The sequence below is a fragment of the Chaetura pelagica genome, unplaced genomic scaffold, assembly GCF_000747805.2.
Source record: "Chaetura pelagica isolate M959 unplaced genomic scaffold, ChaPel_1.0 scaffold398, whole genome shotgun sequence".
NCBI classification, from domain to species: Eukaryota; Metazoa; Chordata; class Aves; order Apodiformes; family Apodidae; genus Chaetura; species Chaetura pelagica.
Genome location: NW_009954305.1, coordinates 285846 through 308065, shown reverse-complemented (window position 1 = coordinate 308065; position 22220 = coordinate 285846). Strand labels below are relative to the sequence as shown.

Sequence of the window (22220 nt, the reverse complement as noted above, 5' to 3'; positions counted from 1 at the left end):
CAGCATTCGCTGCTGGGAGTGCATGGCTTGCAGCCACTGCTTGGGCTGAGTATAACTTTTTATTTCATATTAGTATTGGGATTAATAGTAGTTCTTTATTTTATTATTTGTTTATTACATTTATTATTTATTTTATATAATCTGTTTTAGTTTCAACCCATGGGACTTCCTCTTTTCTTGTTCCTGATTCCCGTTCTTGGGTTGGGAGATGGTAATTGGGTGACAGAACAACTGCCTAAACATAGACAACAGGCAAACATCCGGTAGACACCATGAAGCACAGAGGTAGGATATGCAGAAGTTTTAGTGGTGTGGTGGTAAAGCTGTGTGCCTGTGTGCTTCATTAATCTTTTCAGTGGACTTGCCTTTCTAGTGGAATGATTAAAGAGATTTTCACAGGCACACAGAAAGGTTGGGGTTGGCAGGGACATTTGGAGGTCACCTGGTCCCACACCCAAGCTTAAGCAGGGACATGTTGCCCTGGAACACTGGGTGCCTCCACAACCCCCCTGGACAACCTGTACCAGCGTTTGGTCATCTCACAGTGAAGCAGTATTTACTCATGTTGGTGTTCATTGCCACTGGGCACCACTGAAAAAAGCTGGCTCTCTCTTCTTTACACCCTCCCTGCAGGTATCGATACACATGAAAAGAAACATTTATGAGATCCCCCTGAGCCTTCTCTTACACGCACATGTCTTGAATTCTCATGTATTGATAAGGAAATGAAACATCTGAATAAAGATGTGTTACCATGTATTACTATTGACACTCCTTTGATTTAAGTAGAACTTTTATCTAAGTAAACAAAAGCATACAAAGAGCTGGAATTTATCTTTTTTTAAAAATGGTAAAATGGTAATCAATTAAAAGTCTTCCTTATAGGTATTCTTTTTTCTATAGTCCATGCCATGCAGAGAATTGTCATGTTCCTTCATTTCTGAGACCCTAAAAATAATTATTCTTAGAGAAACAGACAGACAGCTTATTTTATCCCCTCTACTTTATATCTTTTTGCCTTACATAATTAGGGACATTACTTCATGATTTGCAATGCCTAGGGAATACTCCCATTAGCAGGGGAATGTTCTCTGGTACCATGAAGAAATGAAAAGCTTTTAAGAGCAATCACTACTAATCACTTACATGACAGCATTATATACCTTCTGGAACTGAGGATGATATATTGACAGGGCACATTAAGTGACTCTCTATTTTACTTGCGTTGTACATTTTCAATAAATATGTAGTTTTAGAACTCCCCTCTGCATGGCTTGCCTTCTTTACAAAATGCAAGACAGATAAGAATTCTGCAAGATTTATGCTTCTTCACGTACAAGCTATTGAGAATATTCTCTTTGATTCCATAGCTGAACTTCATTGGGCTTTTAGCACTATTATACTTCATTACACAATTTCATTTGAGTAGTAAATTGAAAGGGCAAGAAGTAGGCCCTTTTTTAAGGGTGAAAGAAGTAAATGCAACTAAATTTATCTTTACCTTCAGCTCAGCAGGAGACTTCATACCTGTACAGTTGCAGTATTCTCAACTGACTACAGGAAGTAACATTACACAGTAATGATTTGCAAGCAATAGCTATGATTCTTTTTTTATTTTAATATGAACTGGATTTTGTTCAATGTAAATTGCATGTAATACCCTACAGAAGTGTTAATTATGTGAAATACAGTAGAATAAAACTGAGGAAAAAACATATTTTTAAAGAAAACAGCTTTTAAGATATAGTGTTGATAAAACCAAGAGTAGCTCTTCTGGTGTACAGCCAGAACTTACTACTACTTACTAAAATCTGTGTGTCTTATTTCTCTACTGTACTAACCATGGGTGCCTCAAATGTCAACACCAAGCCCAGCACAAGACAGCAAGTACACATCGGAAAAGGAGACAGACTGCACCCAACTGAAAACACTGAGCCTGCCAATAGAGCACATAAATCACAAAAAAATTGTGACTACTGACTCCTGCTAAAGGGATCTAACAAGTTCATAGATTTGTAGAGCTAGGAAGGACTGAAGAAGTCATCTGCTGCTGTTCACCTAACAAACAATTCCTCCAGTGCAACTGAAGCCAATTGGCTCTTGTGATAGCTACTGGAAACACAAAAATAATAATCTTTCCCCTTACTGAACAAATTCTTCAGAACTTACATTCTCTCCCATTATTACCTCTTCAGACAAAAAAACCCCACCTCAATAAAATTTTCAATCTGTCCTTTAACAAAATCCTACTATATTAAGGTAGAATTATTCTCTTCTGGATACTTTCAAATTTGTCTGCATCTTTGGTTATTAAATAGCCCAGCTGCTGCAGAGCAATTGTTTCCTCACCTGACCAGCCATAAAGTATTTACCAACCAAATCCCATAAGCTCCACTGCCAGTCATTCTTACACTGCGGAGATTGCAGTGGCCTACTCTGTAAACAGATGGTAAATTCAAAAAGGAAGTGCTTACGTTTTTGAAACCTCTATATAGGATCTGAAGTTCCTTTTTTGTGAATTTGCTCTGTGCTTCCAGAAGTTCAAGAGCTTCAGGTCTATGTCGTACTGTGGCCATTTCCATTTCATCTTCTACAGTGTCTGCAGAATACAAGAGACAGAGAAGGAAAGCTCAACAAGAAATACAGGATGTAGAGTTATCTAACCTTTGCAGAAAAAAAGGAAGGTAAAGGGCATTCTCTTAAAGAACAGCTTTTGCAGCTTTAAAGGCAAATGATGTGTTCATTTTAAACTCACAGGGCAAGAGCATTTATCTGCTTCTGTGTCTGCAAGGAATAGCAATGATGATCCAGCAGTCTGGATATTACCACATCAGTACAAATAGAAATAAACTCAAAAGCCCAAATACCTTCAGTATGACTTCTGTTTCTATGACTCTCTGACCACAGAAAACAATTTTATAAAAAATATAGTGGCTACAGAAAATTTTCTTTTGGTTAGTCAATAGATGTGAATTCACTGTATCAGACTGGGATTTTCAGTGTTTTCCTTTTATTGTGAAGGTATGCTTTTGTGAAGTTGCGCTTTGGAAAGTGTGCGAGATGATGTTGCACACTCAACAGCAGATCTGACTCTGAATGTGGTACAACAAACCCTTCAGGGCAAGACAATTATTGATGGTGAGCAGCTTAAGTGGGGAACATGATGATTTTAGTGACCTCATCGTTAGATAAATAAGAATATGAATATACATATTCAAGGCTTACAGCTGAATGCAACCCTAAAAAAGGAGAATTAGCAATGTGTTTTTTTTTTCCAGGTAGAGTTTTAAATGTGAAAATTTGAAAAAAAATAGCTAAAGAAACTATACATAGCCATATATCTGATCAGACATAAAAATGTGTGCATGAATTTTTAAGTACTCCTAGTATTACACATAGCTTATGTAGTACTCCAGACCAATTTAATCAAATCATTGCCTTATTCTGGTTTAAGAGTTATACCAACTACAGAAATGTACCTTGAGAGAGCATGCTAATTGTCACTTGTGCAATGTTGAAGTTCTGTATTTTAATTCATTGGTTTTTTTAAAATAAATTTTTATTCAGTTTTATTTTCATAAGAGCAAAATATTAGGACACTCCATTAAAAAAGTGTTATTCTTGTATCTTCATATATTTTTGTTCAGTTACACTGCAGCAATGGTAACTTCCAGCTCCTTGGAAGAAATCTGGCATCAGAAGATAGAGCTCAGCTAAACAAAAAAAATTATCAACCTTTAAATAGATATAATAATATATGAACTACTAGAATAAATCTTCACAAAATTGTAGGGCCTTGTCTTTTCAACCGAGATGTTGCTGACAGCAGTCATCTCAGGAAGATTACAACACTCTTGTGTCAGAATGTCCAGTGTGTATCAACTTATGGACAAACTCTACTTTGTATCTCTTTCAATTTTCTTTAGATATTATCTCATATTACTCATAGATAAGTACCATAGTTGTGAAAACTTCTAATCTAAATGCTGCTGACACACCTCCAACTTGGCATTGACCTTCTGATGTTTGATAATGGTTTCAAAGAACTAGCACCTGAACTCACAAGGTAAGAAAATTTCAGCTCTCTTCTTTTACAAAGACACACTGAGGTGCAAAGAGAAGAGAGAGTCTTGAGAATCCTGCCTATATAGATGAAATAGGAATAAAGTGGTTCCAGAGTTAAATTTTACTAATCTATTGAAGGTGTAGCAAAGTTCTTGAGTCTCATTTTAATCCTGCATAAGAACATGCAGGGTTTGTTTTGATTTTACACAGTTTCTAGAACTTTTCTAGTATGTTTTAAGGGATTAATCTTTATATTCTTTATATAGTCACTAAAGCTTCTATGAAAATGCCACGCAGCCATTTTCTTTCTGTCAACAGTGTTACACTAGGTGCTTATACGAAATTGGCAAAAGAATCAACCTGAGAATAAACGTTGTTGAAAAGTCACTTGTGGTTTTATATGCCAAGAGTTATACAGGATATAAACAGGCTATTGCTTAAACAGAAAGGGACTTAACTGGAAATGAGCTCTCTAAGCATTCATTTGTGGAACATCTGGCTGCCTAGAGAGACATTCACAAGCTTTTCTAGAAGCTAAATGAATACAGATAAAAAATGTGAGGCTAGAGATAAAGGCCAGACAATGTGATGCTGAGCACAATCTTTGGCATATCCTTAGTAATGAAGTTTTTATTATGTTTTAATGACTTGATGAGAATGTAGAAGACTGCAGTATGGTGATGGTGTTGTCTTTCTCTCAATGAAGAGGTTCAGTACAACACTTTTTTCACATTCCATTTCTGTAGTATGTTATAGATATAAATAGTAAAAAATTAAGATCACGGTAAAGTTCCTTAAAATATGCCAACAATACTTATTAGAATACTATGATATTCATGAGCTGCTTACAGGTTTTAGTTTTTTTCTTCTTATGGCTACCATTATCCAGGCTAGAACTTAAAAATATACAGAGAAAATGTGTTAAAACATATCTATTTCTAAACATTAATGATTTACATGGCATTCATTGAAAACTAGTTTCTTCAGTCTAAGAAAGTTGAGAGCTTTTTTCTTTCATAAAAAGCAAACATGTCAACTGAAAAACAGAAACAAGCTCATATTTAACTTATTAATGCCTATAAGTATCAAAAGCATGGATGCAAGGAAGATGGAACCAGACTCTTTTCAGTAGTTCTCACTGACAGGACAAGGGGTAAAGGGCACAAGCTGGAACACAGAGTTCCATTTAAATATAAGAAAAAACTTCTTTACTATGGGAGTGACAAAACACTGGAACAGGTTGCCCGGGGAGGCTGTGGAGTCCCCTTCTCTGGAGATATTCAGGACCTGCCTGGATGCAGTCCTGAGTAACGTGCTTTAAGGAATCCTGCCTTAGCAGGGCAGTTGGACTGGATGATCTCTAGAGGTCACTTCCAACTCTGACAATTCTGTGATATTCACTCTGCTATATTAAAGAAAATATTCTTACTAATGTCATTAATGAGTAGCTTTCTTCTACCTAAATACTAAAGACAGATTTTAATGTATTTGTCACATGATCTATACTTTAAACCTTTCATTGTTGATTAAAGAACAAAATGGTAAAAGCAATGCAAAAAGCAGACACACACTTCAAATAACAGCAGCTGAAGAAGCAGGTCCAAAGGCAGAGCTCAGTTCATATCTGTAAAAATTGTGCACATGCATTTGCCTGCACAAACCCCAAATTATAGCTCCACTATCTAGTGAATAACTGCATGAACACACATTTCTGAAACCATTCTTGAGCATAGTTCTATCTCTAGCACATTAATTTAGCTAAGGAAGAATGGATTTAAGTTTAGACTTTGTAAGCTAAAGTACACAAATAAGAAAAAGCATTCTGTGACGTGCCTTATTCTTTGGAAATGCTAAAATAAGATTTTATTTATTCAGGTAACTTTATCTTTACATATTGGTGAAAGTTAGGTACAGGAGTACAATTCAGGCTATGTATATTTCAAAAAAATACTTGCTTTAAAAATATTCCCCTTAAAATTTCTATGGAATTCACATTATGTGGCTGTTACTGTACATAGTGCTGACTTTGTTCTTAGCACATTATGATGTTGCTTCTTTAACACTAGAAGAAATCAAACGGCACATTTTGTCAAAATGGGATAATAACAATGTGTATCTACAATGACATTCTTATTTCATACAATATTTTAATTTAATATAACATTCTTACTTAATATAGCACTTTAGTGTTAACAAGAGTACAGAGAACAATGCTGAGTGCATCTTTTATCGCTATTTAGTTCTCAGATATGAAACATTTAATCTAAGTTTTATTTCTATTTCTGTTTTACAAAACACTTCCAGAAAAAAAAAAAAAGTATTTTCAAGATATAAATATTTTTGTGTCACCTGTGCAGACAAAAAGCTTGCATAGATATGTGCAAGGAATAAGGATGTGCTGCTCTTCAACAAACTTTAAACAAAGAGATCATACCTTCTGTTTTAAGTCCTTTTTCTACTCTATGCCCCATCATTTGAAATGTTGAAGGACAGGTTAGGTGATGTTGGAATAGATGATTTTAAAGATCTCTTCCTACTCAAGTTTTTCTGTGATTCCTTTTATAGTCTCAGGGAATATTACTCAGGCTAGGTACTGAAACCAGCTTCTATGTAATGATTACTATCAGGTGTGACAATAATTGACCTTCTTAAGGTATCCTATTTTCAAGTAAAACACATCAGCTGAAGCCACCATGAGAAACAACCACTTTGCATCCACATCTTTAGTCCTTTTCATGCTTGAGATCTCAAATACTTAGAAGGAAAAGCAAGTACCTCAGTTTTCTTTACAGACACGGATATGAAAGATAGTGAAGTGGGATAGCAAAAAGAAAACCTGTCATTATCCATGAATTCTAGGTTTTTAACTGGAACCTGTGTTAATAGCCAAGTTGTCTTAGGTTCTCCTGTAGTCACTGGACATGGGGAACTGCTCTTAGGGGCATTTTTTTACCTTATATTGATCTATATGCTTTAACAGTATACAGGCTGCACAGGGACCACTCAGTTTCTAATTTTAGGTGCCCAGACTTTTGCCTAGAATTAAGCCAAATTAATATAGACTGAATGAGGCCCACAGGGATATTTTAAAATGAGTTATAGTAGCTGATTTATATAGGAAGACATTAGTGTTATTTCTATAATTAATCTCTTAATTAATCTGCTATTACTATAATTAATCTAAGTGTATATATATGTAGGAATGTGTATGGGTCCCTCCCTTTTCTTTCCCCCCCCTCTCTTTTCCCCCATATCTCTTTTCCCCCCATCTCTTTCCTCTGCCTCTTCCCCCCACCTCTCTCCCCCCCCATTTCTCCCCTCTTTTTTCCCCTCCTATCTCTTCCCCCTTACTTTTATGTCAGCTGCCCTGGAGAGATTTTTTTTCCTCACAGCATATCCAGCCAATAATCGTAGAGTCAGCGTGCTATTTCATCATCTCCCCATTCACAGAGTTTTTTTCAATTTTGTTATTATTTTTCTCTCAGATACAAACTTTAAGTCCTGTTCCCTAAATCATTTGATGTTATATAGTCAAAACCTGCAGGATCAACCCTTTGTCGCAGACCCGTATTGCTGATACTATCCTGTGAAGGGGAGAGCAAGCACACACAGGCATATGTACACAAAAATATACCACGTTTCAAATACATTGAGAGCAGCTATTTAATCTGACCAGTGAATCAATTTTCAGCCTGCTTGCAGAGCACAAGTGCCAATCCAGCAGCTCCCTACATGGCAGACCCTGGCACTGTTATTGTGCCATCCTGCTCTGCATGGACAAATCTCTTACCGGCCCACAAATCTTGATTTTAAACCTCAACAGAGCACACAATTATATCGTCCCTCAGTTAATGAAAGTATAACTTTTGAAGCATGCAAACCTAAGACAAAAAAAAAAAAAATCAAATGAAAAATAAAACTTGCTTTGAGTAACAGGAGATGTCGTTTTGGCAGCCGAGCAGGGCAAGAGCTTCATAAGTCGCTCTTTAATGCTGCGTTTGGTACTGTTCTGAGCGTAGAGGAAACCTAAAAAATACATTATCAGGACTGTTAACATAGGCTTGAGAACAATTTCTATGCATGCTGCAGAGTTCACCAATATAGCAGAATCCTGACTGGGAAAAGGCCAAGGAGATGGCAGCCATCCTGAATTGCAAAGGGCAACTAGAACTTCTGAAGAGGACAACAAAATTGTTTTGTCATTGTACATTTCCAATAAAGGGGTGTGGCATTTTGGTTCGTGGTTTGTTTATTTTTTTTTTTTTTTTGTATGTGTGCATCTCTTGCAAGGTTATAACCCAGTTATGTTCTTACAACCCACTTAAAAACATCTATCAGAGAAGTATCAGATTATGTATTTGAAACAACACAGTATCAGAGTGTCTGTACATTTAAAAACAGTTTAAAGTCTATTTGATTTTGAAGTTTAATATTGAAAATAGAACCAAAACTAAATAAAATCTCAAAGGTACCTTTTGTTGTCCTTTCTGACAGTCTTCTAGTTCCAGGACTGAGTTTTCCCCTACAATTAATTCAGCATATGTGAAAACCAACCTGGTACTTTTGCCTTTTCTGAGTATTAAAATATCAACCATGATGTGTAGCCAGACTCCCTTTTCTTTAATATTTGGCATTCTATATACATATAGAAATAAGTATTATTTATATTTTCATCTTTAAATAAGGATGTGGCTGAATGGTTAACGTTCATGTGCCATAAAGCAGGTGAACAGCATTACTTTTATTTACCGTGAAGGAAATCGTCAGAGTAACTGCCTGTGAGTCTAATTAACAATTTTATACAAAATGGGTGATATAAGCAAGCATCTCCTGGATGGATTTGCTACAAATGACAGACTTAACATCTATATAACAGCTGAGGAATGATTTACATTCCTGAGAAAGGCAGAGCTCAGTTTGGACATTATGCAACTCCTGCACTCTCCATCTCGACTGCATGCACTTAAACACAAACACTGCTCTGAGATGGCTCTTGTTATGACAGCAAGAAAGCAAAACAGTTGAGGCAAGAAATGAAAGACACAACTGACAGCTGCTGTGGTAGCAGCACAGTCATCAGGATAAGCCCTGCTACTGCATTTGTGCTGAATACTGGTAGGGATATGATGTAGAGCAATTTCCTTTCTGTCGCCAAACCGGGCAGAGTGGGAACCTCCCATCTGGAGCACTAAGTGGAGCTTGAGAAAGTATGTCCTTGCATTTGGGAACAGAAAGAGAAGGCGAGGAGCCTTTAAGGAGATTACATTTTGTAAATGAAAGAAAAAATATTTCTCAGTTTATGTATGTGAAAAACATTGAAGGAAATTAAATAAAAGAAATGGGGAAAACCAGAAAAGATGAACCACAGCCTTAAAAAATCAACCATTACCAGACAAATTCTGCCCCTGTAAGAAGTGCAGCTCTGGTGAATGGATGAAACAATCCAGTTTCAGCACAAGGCCAGAGGGACCTAAATGACCATCTCTGCAAATGCAAAAACCATTTAACACAAATAATAAGATTTATTACCTGTAGCAGTTAACCATCAGTTCAACTCAGAAACACTGTGCAGATAAATGCATAAAATAAAAGGCAATCTGTGATCTGATAGGTATTTCAAACTCCATAGTTTCAGTTTGAGTACAAAAACTAAGCCTTTAACAGATACTTTGTAGTCTCAGGTGGCAGTGTTTGCAGCATCACACTATGCCTTTATGCCTGTACTACATACCTGAACACAAAGAACATTTGTTTATCCCAAATATTATTTTCTTTATTAGGAATTCTTTCAGCATAGACATACTCTAGAAATATCTACTTTATTTTGAGCTAACTTTGCAAAGGTTTACTGTCCATGTATTACTTAGGTAATTACATAGGTCCTCAACCTATGTAATTACTGAAGACGTATATAGTGCTTTGCAAAAAGGGATGCATTATTTTCAAAGGGTTTGAAGCTCAAAGCATTGAGTAATAAGCAGTTTTGCTACTTTTATGGTCACACAAAAGCTCATGAAATTCAGTGCAAATGATACAGGCTTTGCAGTGGTATGATCAAGGTCAAAAATAAAATTAAATATATGAGAGAAAGCAATACCAGAGGAGTATCTTGGGAGGACAGTATAATTTTTTTACTCTCTTCTGGCAGCTAATTTAAAGTATTGACAGTAAAATCAGGGCAGAGGTGAAGGAACTGTTATATCTTCTCACAGTACAAGGAAGCAACATGGAAGATTTTTGCCCCCAGTGGCAGCAGTCAGATTATTCTGCATCTGTTGCAGCCCACATTTATGACCTCCTGACCAGTACTGGAGTTTTCAATGTGATTTTTGTGAGTAAGAAGGACTACTTAACACATAGAAAACTTATTTCACACTGAGCCTATGCCGGGTCAGTGTTTAATACATGTGGAAACTTAGAAATGTTAATTAAGAAGAAATATTGTAATAATTTCTGTGAATTCTGTAGCTATTTGCTCAGTTTGAAACAGGTTGAAGAAAAAGCTGTGGCTATTAAGAAGTTAATTAATCTAAGGGATTAAAATTTATTGTATAATAAGATATTCTTGTTGTATTACCAGTCTTCAAAATGGCTGTTCATGAAAAAATTAAGAGCCATAAAGTACCAACACACTGATATTGATGGACTGATTCTGCTTTCTGCAATATTCTAGAATAGCACCGTTGTAATTCTTAGCCTGTAAAGAGATATTCTGAAGAAGCTGTACTTTCCAAACTCTTCCTGATACTTTTTTAATAATTGGTTGACTGGAGATTTTGTAGGTGTTATCCCTCACCCAATCAGCCACAAATTCCTCTAGGTTAAGTCTGAAGGTTCTTCAGATTAGTTAATGGGTGCTGCTTGCTCTTCCGTTTAATAATTTGTTCCTCTGCAATGAAAATTAAACTGTGAGACACACTTTTCCCCAGAATTCACTATGGGAGTGTCCTAGAACTCATCTGTGTATGGCACCACCTGGAATTGCGGGCAATCATCCCAAGAGGTGCTCAGGCTTCACAAAACACTCCATAACTGGAGCATGGCTTACGTATTCTCGTATCTAAATACAGCTGTGCTGATACATGTGATGCATACAGGTACTGAGCATAATAGGCACCCTGTAGGAGTGACTGCTATTCAGCATGCTTTATATTTATAGTTGCAACTGATAAATGCATCAATGGCTTAAACCTCTGATTTACAGATATTTAAACTACAGAACCACACAACAATGTTATTAATAAAAGTTCAATATGGACAGTACCATGCATACACATGCCCAGTACAACTATTTTCTGAACTGGTACTTTTAATAATCCTATTTGGCCAAAAGCATCCAGGTTGTTGTTATGTGTGTGACTTAGTCACTCCAAGATCACGATGTTGACAATTTGATGCAGATCTGACACTGATGGGTAACAATAATACACATAGAAGAATAATTTTTTCCCCCACCAAATAAAAATATTATTTTTTTAAATATTAAGTCCATCACAACAGACTTCAAAAGATAAGAAAAATGGATGCATTAGAATATAAAATTATTATTTATAAACTACAAGTGATTTACAAATGACCACATATTCCTAATCATATATCTCTATACCTATATTATAATAACTGTTATATATTTACTTATTTCAGATGTATGATCCCTGCTTCAGAAAGACAGCACACATTACATAGTGTCCTGTTGTTACAGTGACAGGTGAGACTACTCCAGAAGACAATATCATGCCAAGGGATTGTTGCATGTTTTCAGGGCCAAATATATCTCTCTTTTTAAGTGTGATTAATTTATTTTCAAATTCTTTGTAATCAGCATGAAAGTGAGGGTAGGTAGGCTACTTTTTGGCCAATAAATCAGAACTGTCCTGTGGCTGCCCTTGCACCAGAAGCCTACCCCACCTTTCCTGCCAGTATCAACTGTCCTCTGTTCAAAGAAACACTCTCCTGCCTTGCCTGCCAGCTCATTGTTGTCTTTTTGCAATGGAATTTGAGTGATAAATGCCAACATAGGAGGCACTGACATCCCAGTGCTTAAAAGAGCTATTGGGACAGGTAATCACCCTATTTAATAGGAAGTTCAAAAACTAGAAATAATCATCCCTACAAATTCTTCCTTCGCTATTAACGAAAGAGAAAAGTAATGCAAAAAGCTTTTACTCAGCAGCATTTACAACCCAATGTTTTGGCAGTACAGCTAAGTTCCCAGTACTGCTGGAATTTGGATTTTGTTCACCCACAGGATTTGAAGTCTTCCCAGGAAAACAGAAAAGCGACTATGTTGTATTAATTATGGATGTGATCTTTTTGGAAGTGGCTTAGTATAAGACCTGAAAGCCAAGCTTCACAGGTCACATTCCTAAATCTAAAATTTTAGTAGGATGTGACATAGGTTCTGAAAGTAAAAAAAAAAAAGTATTACATATTTTCTTGGCATAATGGTTTAAGCTCAATTTCAGCTGTATGATCTAATTTCTCCCAGGGCCTTAAGGGCTGGCAGCCCCACAAAATTTTTAATGGTTCAGCACAGATGGAGAGGCAAGGGAGATAAAATGAAGTGCAGATTTCATAGTCATAGTTCAGAACTTGTGGAAGAGAGCCAAATCACAGTATGTGTTTCTCCTGTGTAGTGACTCTGGGAATGAAATAAAATTATGTACAACATAAATATTTATAAGTCTCAGCCTCAGTTCTTTGGAAACACCTGCTGAGGAACTGTGTGAGTTGTCAGTAGGCTACTCAACAGATCATGAACTTTTTTTGCCAAGCCAGAAAAACACTGTTGTCAAGCTCACTATTCTGTACATATGTAATTTCAGTGATTCTTCCTCTACTGCCTCTAACTTTCTGTTTTACGTTGCAAAATATACCTGTCAGCTTCATGGACAACTAAAGCCCCATAAATCACATCAGATTTGCTACAAGGAGAAGCCATGAAGGTTATGAGCTGAAGAAATGGATGGTAGCATTTTAGGGACTACCTTGAAACAGCCATTCAAGAGTCAGATTGCTTTCCTTTGCTTTAAATTCCCTTGTACATACTGTTTTAAATCAGCCTCCCAATGGCAGGTGCACATTAGGATGTGGTAGCCACACTTCTCTACCAATAAATTAGAGGTCAGAGTCAATTGGGAAGTCTGGAGGCCAATACTACTTGGACCTAGGTTGAAAATTAAGGACAAAGAACAAGTGATCCTGTCCAAGACAGTAACTACAGTTAGGTATTTGTGGGATGGGTAAATGGAAAAGGAAAATGAAGAGAGGAAAAAGCTAATACCACAGGAAAGAAGAAACAGAACTGTCAAAGTATAAAAAATACAAAACAGAGAAATTGTCCTTACAGTCTTTATTACATATCTCAAGTAATGGCTTTATTTTTCAGACCATATCTTCCCATGACATGTATGCAGCTCTTACACCTAAAAAACTGCTTATGTTATGAACAGTTTCTATGCAAATGTTTAATAAAAACATTATCAAAAACTGTTATAAACATCTCAAGGTGTGTAAACACTGAAAATTGCAATGAGTTTATTCAGTGCAGAGCTTGAAAATGTAGTACTTTTTCAATGCCACTTTGTTAATTTAGTATTTCTTAATATACTCTCACACAAATTCCTTAAGCATGTGTAAAATTAAGCTGGTCTCCTAAGACAGGAAACATATTTACACCAGATCACTTCCTTCCTTTGGAAAAATCTCACTTGAAATGAACTATGTGGCAATAAGAGAGAATGCTCAATGAACCAGATTTGTTTGATTGCTACTATGAACCATGCAGCTTCCTTCATTTTTTCCCCTTTTGTTGTTTATGAGAAGAGTATAAAAGTTTTTAACTAACTGTAATACATACAAATGGTCACACAACTTACACCAACAGAAATGCAGTTATCCTTTGGGGATCTAGGGAGGAAACAGATTAGGAAGAAGAGGCTTTTGGGTTAGAGAAGAGACCAGTTGAAAGGAAAGTAATATTTGAAGAAGAGTGTAGTGGATGATCAAGAGAAATTAAGAAAGAAAAAGAGACCAAAACCACCAAAAGAACAAAACAAAAAACAAACCTGTCTAGTACAACAGTTTCAAGTCAGGCTTTTTTATTATCCTGAGCCATAAAATAGTTGTATGCTATTCTTAATGAGATTCCTAATTTAGTATTACTCAAAGAGGTTTTAGAATTGAAATTAAAATGCTGAATCAACTTAAGACCAAACAGCTTCTGCATATGAATGATCAGTTCCAACCAGGGGACTAAAAACCAGAGATACACAGTGCCTGTGCTGCTGAATATGAAAGCAGAGAGGGAAAAATACTGTGTAAAAAGACTGGAGAGAGCAGCTGAAGACAAGATTAGCTTATCAAAAGTGAGTTACAGATGACAGAAAAATAAAAAATGTGCTAGAAGATGAACTAGGGTGCAGAAGAAAAAACAAGGGTGCAGCAGAGAAAGGAAAGAGATAAAAAGTAAAAACATTAAATAGGTGGTAAGGATTAGAATGAAAAAGTAAGTAGGTAGATATTTAAAATGTTGAGAGACCTTTCAAATATCTATTACCTCAATTTTTATCTTCTTATCTAAACTGGGTTTACGGTGTATGTGAACACATACAACACTGGGCTCAAAAATGCTTACATTTGCCAAAGGACCACCAGCTGGAGTCAGAGCAGGGGAGCAGATGCCCCTGGCCTGTGGCTCCTGAGGCCAAAGGGGTGTCTCTGTGCCACCAGCTGGAGTGGATGAGGATTCCAGTCCCAGCCACTGGGCTGGGAGTGGTGTGTGTCTTGAAAACAGCTACTGGGGCATCCAGTGTGAGTGAAGGGTGGAGTGCTGGTGGCTGGAGTGGGACCACAGGTCACAGTCCATGTGTTTTGTGCTGGCTGCTGGGAGAGAACTGCCTATGTTTCCCCTTAACAAGTATGTCTGTACCTTCTAGGGAGAAGTTTTTTCGTACTTATTAGGAGAGTTAGAGAAGACCAGAAAAATACTTTTAATGAATAATTTGTGGAGCAGACCTTCATAGTGCTCACACTGTTATCCAGTGATTTTGAGTGGAAATAATTAATCTGCAGTGCTCTAGGCTGTTACTGTAATTTTTTTTTTTAATGTTTTATATGAATTTATATCTTAGGAGAGATGTCTCACTGAAAGCTCAGAGAATTTTCACAAAATGGTGAAATTGAAACCAGTGCACACTTTTCCATTCTGCTTAACTAGCCCCAGGTGAGTCAGCTCTGACCTAGATCATTGAGGAGTAGGTCACTTCCAAGCCTGCTGTTAAAGTCAAAAGTAAATTTGTCTGGATTTGTCTGGAGCTTAAGTTTTATATTCCATACTCAGAATGGCAATACTTTCCTGTGAATTTTGGTGGTTTGCATAGATAATTTTGATTTGGAGTGATAGTGTCATTACACCTTCTTTGTACAGAAGGCATCAAGACCTTCTTAAACACTGATAATTTTCCATCATTAAGCCAGTTGTGAGGTAAAGTGCTCTATTTTCTATTGAACATCTGTATCCTCCTTCTATGAAATGACCAGTTTTGAACAAGACAGGCACAACAGAGTAATGAAGAATACACTTTTCTCTTTTGCAAAGATTTAAAGAAACAAAAAATAGTGCCATTCATTAAAAATTCTATAAAGAAGAAATAGAAGAAGAGTATCAGTCCTTGCTCTTGGTCAACTACCATTAAAACCAAGCATATTTACATGATATTTACATTTATTTGGTACCGAGTTATTATAAATTACTTAGTGTAATTAGCTACAGTGCAGCTTTCCTACTAACAAAATAGTAAGAGCAGTAATTTATTTAAAAACTGTTCTTATTTCCTTAAGAATGATGCAGCTACCATTGTAGATTTTAAAACTGAGTGTACAGTTACAGCTTGAAAACCACTTCTAGGCACACAATAGATAACAGTTTGAGTAAGGACTAAGTTAAAAATATCTAGTGTGTGCATAAGTAGAGGCTGGGTAAGTGTGATGGATTTGCGATGAGGGTGGAAGTAACAAATACGTTGTTGTAAACCCCATTCTATGTAAGGACCGGTGTGTAACTTGTTAAAACAAACATGACCTTGTGCCAACATGTAGAATACCTACTTGTTCCTCTAGTCCTTCTTGACTGCAATTCTGAGACTATAACTAATCTCAGATAGGTTTAAGAATTAATGATCTGGATAGCACCATTTAAAAACTGTCACTTTTTCAGTAGTGTTCTAAAAATCATAATTAAAGTAGCCACTTTGAAGCAACAAATTCTCCTTAGCAGTGGTGAATATAACAACTGTTAAAAATTTCATGCATAGTTTAAAGGCTTATTAAAATTCAGGAGTCACATATTTGCAAATATGTAAAATAGCATATTGCATTTGCATAATTTTGAGACAATGCTTAAATAATTTACAAAGTCAAAAAAAATGCAAAATTTCTTCCCCTTAGTAAACCTAAGTCTATGATGCAATGGCAGACCATGATTCCCTGAGCTAAGAGTCCCTGACAAATTCTCTCTTCCCTGACACGGATTCCCATCACAGGATCACAATGCTTCACAACAGCCCCTTCCTTCGCAAACCTGGCTGCAGCTGACAGCACATCTCTGCAAATTATTTTATCTGCAAGCCTGGGGCAGTGGTGCATTAAGGTGGGCTAAGAATGACTGGTTGACCTGGGAAAGCAGGAGCTGCTTAGGCCTATGTTGCTGCCAAAGTTTTCATAAGGCTGAACCATGATCTCATTTTCCACATCACAGAGCTTGGGGTAGGTGCAGAATTTTATTTAGTATTAAAGGAAGACAAAAATGTTTTCCTGCTAATCCTTGCACAAGAAAGAAGTCGAGGTATCCCATACTACTTTCTGGGATTAGCTACTGCATTTATTGTCAGTTTTTTACATGAGGGTTTTGAAAAGCTGCCATTTTATTTCAGCTGAAGGATATCATGTACAGCAAAGCCATGAAGTTAACTAGGAACAACTTGAAAAATGTTAGATGAATACACACTCTCATAACAATTAGATTTATCTAACATATGCAAGACATATGCAAAAAAACTCCAGAAATCAAATTCTCTTAATTTTTCTATGAATTTACAACATTGAGCAAAGTCCTTTTGTTTTCACCAGCCAAATATCCTAATAAAATTAGTTGCTCAGACAAGGAGATATGAAATGTAGCATATAAAGGAACTTTGAAACCTTTGCACAAAAGCAGAGGAAGAATTTCAGCTGCTCACTGGCTTTCCATCCTGACACATTTTACTAACCATTGCAAAGAACCTAAAGAAGGAATAACACTGAAACACACAAGAAAAGTCACTTACTGAACAAGATTTTAAACCTTTCTTTTTAGGCAGCCTTTAAAAAAGCTCTTTTTCCCTATGAACCAACACTTGACACACAGGCACACACAAAAACACTGACTTCAGCATGCTGATTACAAGCCTTCCCTGTGGCAATTCAGGCTGCAAGTTGAAAGAAATTAACTTCTGCAACAGATGGGGATGTTTGATTACATCCTCCTGATTTTGTAACTATTAAAATGTGTTGTTTTCTGTGGTTGCAGGGCTTTTCAGTTGCTAGTGCTCAATTTCTTCTCTTTTGCCTGCAGCTTCCATCTCTCCTTATAACCTCCATATTACAGTCCTCCCTTGTTGTGCATTTATTACATTCCTATTTGTAATGAGTATTTCTTGAGTTCTGTTATAAATGTGCTACTAAGATAACTCTCTTGCCTCAACATAAATGGAGTGCCCTGACAAAAACTTACTGCTTCCTGCTCTCAAGATAGGATAAGCATATCTCTTAAACTTCTCCTTATGTCCCTCCTCTAGCAGCAATATTCCCTTTTTGCCTTGTGGTAACTCTCCACAATTTAACTATATGTAATTCATATAGGTTAGTTCCCTTTTATATCAGATTGATGTCTCCCCTTGTTCCCCTGATGATCTCAGCTTTTCAACACCCATTTCTCTGAATTTCTAGCTAAGATTTCCATTCTATCTACTCATACCCTTAAGTGGCACAAATAAAAGCATTTAAAGCATGCATTGCTTTGTATTTTATTTGTCTTTTATTTTGGCTTTTATCAGTGGCTCCTCATCGATTTACTGGTCGCTTAGGTCCAATACGTGCAGGAGGAAAAAAGACATTAATTTACATTCACATGATACTTCCTGTAATAAATCAAACTGACTCTGATCCTTAGGCAATACTCCCATACAGAATGTTCATAAATAAGATATTGTTTAAAAACTCAAAACAATTACTAGGAAAAAAACCTAAAACCAAAAGAAAGACTAGTGGCAGCTACTGAACTGTATGAAGGGCTTGATTTTAACTTCAGCCAAAGAGCCTTTGCAGTGCTTTGTCATGAACTACCTGGAGCAAACTCTTAAATTGAGCCTGACAGAAAGGAAGAACAGGGATTGCAGCTCTCTGGGTCCTAATCCTTGTACTTTCAGTTAGTTGTTTCCAAACAAGTCATAGTTTGTTGAAGAGGTTACTGTATCTCATTTATCTCCTGCTTACTTGGTGTCAATTAGAAATACATCTGACTTTTGAACTCAAGGGATCTTGGTATAAATCAGTTGTAACTTATTTGCTATGCATAACGCCCCTATGTCTCTTTCATTCCCTATTGCTAAATGTTGGGGTTTTTTCCATTTAGTGTTCAAAAGTTTCAGCTAAGTCAGAGTAAAGTAACCATGTGCAATAACACCTACCAGCTTATGTTGAAAGGAGCAACTAAAGAACTTCAATTTATGAGTGAATAAACGTGGCAGAGATAGAGTAGACAGGAGATAGTATAGTAATCCTAGCACACAGGAAGCAACAAGGAGCAAGCTTCCAGTAGAGAAACCCTCTGTCCCAAAGGTCCTATCACTACTAAAAGAATTTACTTGCAAAGTCCCATTAGAAAAATGATTATTGATCTGGGCGTTTTTGCCAGGGCAAATCTTTTCAGTTCAGAGAGATTCTGCAGGGATCCTGACAAACCACCATATTGCAACAAATTGTCCCACTGGGTACTGGTGTTCAGCATTTTCAGCAGGTCTGAAGGCAAGCAAATCTACTTGCTATTTTCTTATCCAGAAGGCTCTGATAGGTTTTGGGTTTTTGTAGTTTTCTTTGCCAGATCACTTCCACAGTTGACTGCAAGTAAATAAAATCCCTTGGAATTTTTTATTATGATAGCATGTCAGTTTTCCTCATGCTCTCTTCTCTTGCAAGAGCCCCTTCACACAGGGATCTCAGCCATCTTGGGCACAGCTGGAAACTGTTGCCAAGGATGAACTGAAATTCCTTTGGAGTTCCTCAAGACTTCTTCAAATTCTTTGTTCCTGAGTGGAACACCAAGAAGCCACATTTTAAAGAAATTTAACTTCACATTGTTTCTTCAGAGTGCTCACAACTTGCCACCTCAGACTAGAATCCACAGTGTGAAATATAGAGACTTGACAATAACTCCCAGACAATGTAAATAAGGCAGAAAAAATAAAGTTGAGAAATAACAAAACTCTTTATGGATTCTTACACATACATGCACTACCTCAATTAGCACAGCTGTCTAATGTCAGTTGCCAGAGTCATGAGCCTTATGGTCTAAAATGTCATCTGAAATATTAAATGTTTTTTGTTGCTCAGATTAAAATCAGGTGAGCTCATATATAGATAAGGCTGTGTGGTTTTGTACATTCTCATAAAAATACTTAGATCATACTGACAAATCCAGAATGACTATGTATTTTTTGATTTACACATTTTAAGTAATACATTTTCTAACTAAGACACAAACAAATACATATTACAAACATATATATAAATCCATAGCAATTTCATTAATAACAATAATATTATATAGCCTGTGGCATATAATTCTCACTTTCTGTTTGAAAAAACACTTCATTTTTTCTGGTCTAAAGTAAATCCAAGCAGGAGAGGTAGTACTCCATTTCTTATTATGTCCCTTATTTGTTCATGCACAAAATAGAAAAGAATTTATTTCTGTGAAGGTTACTAGGTGCCTAATAGCTAGGTGGAAAAAACATCTTGATTGTTGTTTACAACTATGGAAGCAAGATATGAGTGACAGTAAGCTGTTCAATTTGCAGTCCTTTTCATTTGTGGAATTTAACCCCAAGAAATATCTGAATGTAATAAATTATTCATTGTCGCTCGTGTTTCACATAGAATATGGTGTGATTTTAACTGGATGGAACAGATCCTTAATGCTTTTGACAAAAATCCCCATTCAAGAAGATGGATGCACAAAGCCATTTGCATTGTGTTCTGTACTGATAGTCATCAAACTGTGATTAATCACTCTTACTGTGGAGGGCAGAATGCATGAATGCCAATTCTTGTGTGCAAGTTCTGTAACTACAAAAGCATGTAAGAAAATACTTAGTAATCCAAATCAGTAATGCACAGGTCCTCAAGCTTTTCCACTTTTTGATCCAATACAGAAATTGATCCAATTGATCCAATACACTATTGATCCATGTAAAGGAAGTAAAATGGATGAGATGTGTTTTTTAGAAATGAGTTAAAAGGCAAAGCAATGGTTTAGCAAACAAGAGCACAAGAACTGTAGTAGGATAGAGTAGGTAGCTTGTAAAAAGGTACAGAGACAGCTTTGGGAGGGAAACACTAAAGCCAGTGTCAGTCGTTAAAGACTGGGAAGTAAAATTGAAACAGTATGGTAATAGAGCAGAGAGTTATTTGCATAGAAAGTATCTTTCATTTCTAGTCTTGAACATATATTGACATAATTAGAAATACCAGAATTTTTAATACAGGGAACTACCAATAGTTTCAGGAGGACCAATAATTCTCACTTTATCTAATAGGAATTAAAAGAGCAATAATAGCAATACAATGACATATTACATACTGAAAGAAGCAGTAGCAAGGAAGTAAGTCCATTTTAATTCCTTTTAAAAAGCCCACATACATCCAATGAATCTAATGTTATTCAAATAGTACAAATTTATGACAGAAATTGAAAATTAATCAGAATTCCTTGCCACTAACAGGGAAGAATGCTCCAGATTCACACAGCAACTTTCTGACTATGGCCTTTTTGCAAAAGTTTCCATATTTTTTTTTGTAACAGGCTGCAACAGAACAGCTTTTCTATCTGGCTAGCTTTATTTACTTTCAAGAAAAGAACCCTCCTAAGAATTCTTTTTTAAATGAAAAAAAAATAATATTTAAACAGGCATAAAAACACCAGCTGGTATTTTCTAAAGAATGCATAATTCATCAGTTCTCAAAGGTCTACTAGGAGATAGTGAACAAAGTAGTGCTGGTGACCTATAGAAGAACTAGGGCACTGAGGACACTGACAGAAATTACAATTGTTTAAAAAGGAGAAGTAATTGTTTCAAATATTATTTCTGACATGAGTTTCTAATGATGATTTCTGTGATTTGCATGCACATTCTGTTATTAAGAAATAAAATCTCTGTACTGGTTCTGGTATACTTAGAAACAAGAAAAAACAATAAAAATAGTAATACAAACTACAGAGTAAACATACTGAAATACTTAAATACTATTTTCAGCAAAAGAAGCAGGACTTTTTATAAACAGGTGTGATTTTTAAATTGTCGCAGCTACTGTAAGCATAGGGTTTTGCACCAGGAATGTCTGCATGAAAGCCCAATCCTGCGAGTAGGACAGAAACCTCCCAGAAAAGGCTGCTTTGCTGATCTACGTCACAAGGAGGCTTACTGGACAGCTCAGAAAAGTAGAGTAGCACCCTTCTTCATCTTTCTTCCAGATCACTTCAGGTTAGGGTAATACACCTGGAGAAACTGGCACTCTGGATAGTCAGACTCCACTAGACAATGAAACAGTTGGGCTTGTCTGCAATTATCTATAAACGAAGTCAGAGTTCCGAAGCTTTGGGAAATTACTGGGGTTCAGGAAGTTCATCTGTAAGAATTTCCTTGGAGATAATTTCTCCTAATAAAAGAGCTTGGACTGACTGAGAAAAAATAACCCTGATAAAACAATTTTTGGCAATCTTTCTGGCAAGTGTTTGGAAAAAATAATGTGTTAGTTAGCTGTGTTAGTATTAGCTAATTATGGTATTATTTTTTCAAAGTGACACTCCTATCTATAATGAATGAATTTTAGACGCTCTT

At 36.2% G+C, this 22220-nt stretch overlaps 1 protein-coding gene across 6 annotated transcripts in view; it reads right to left on the bottom strand.

Annotated features, from left to right (window-relative positions):
- KCNIP4 (Kv channel interacting protein 4) overlaps positions 1–22220 on the bottom strand; it is a 320568-nt gene that overhangs the window by 37331 nt on the left and 261017 nt on the right. For 4 of the 6 annotated variants that reach the window (XM_010003913.1, XM_010003912.1, XM_010003911.1 and 1 more), the window contains one exon: positions 2475–2599. In XM_010003913.1, the coding sequence (XP_010002215.1) occupies positions 2475–2599 (125 nt within the window). Of the gene's footprint in view, positions 1–2474; positions 2600–7989; positions 8084–22220 lie in introns of those variants that run through there. The other 2 variants (XM_010003916.1, XM_010003917.1) reach the window with 2 other exon arrangements.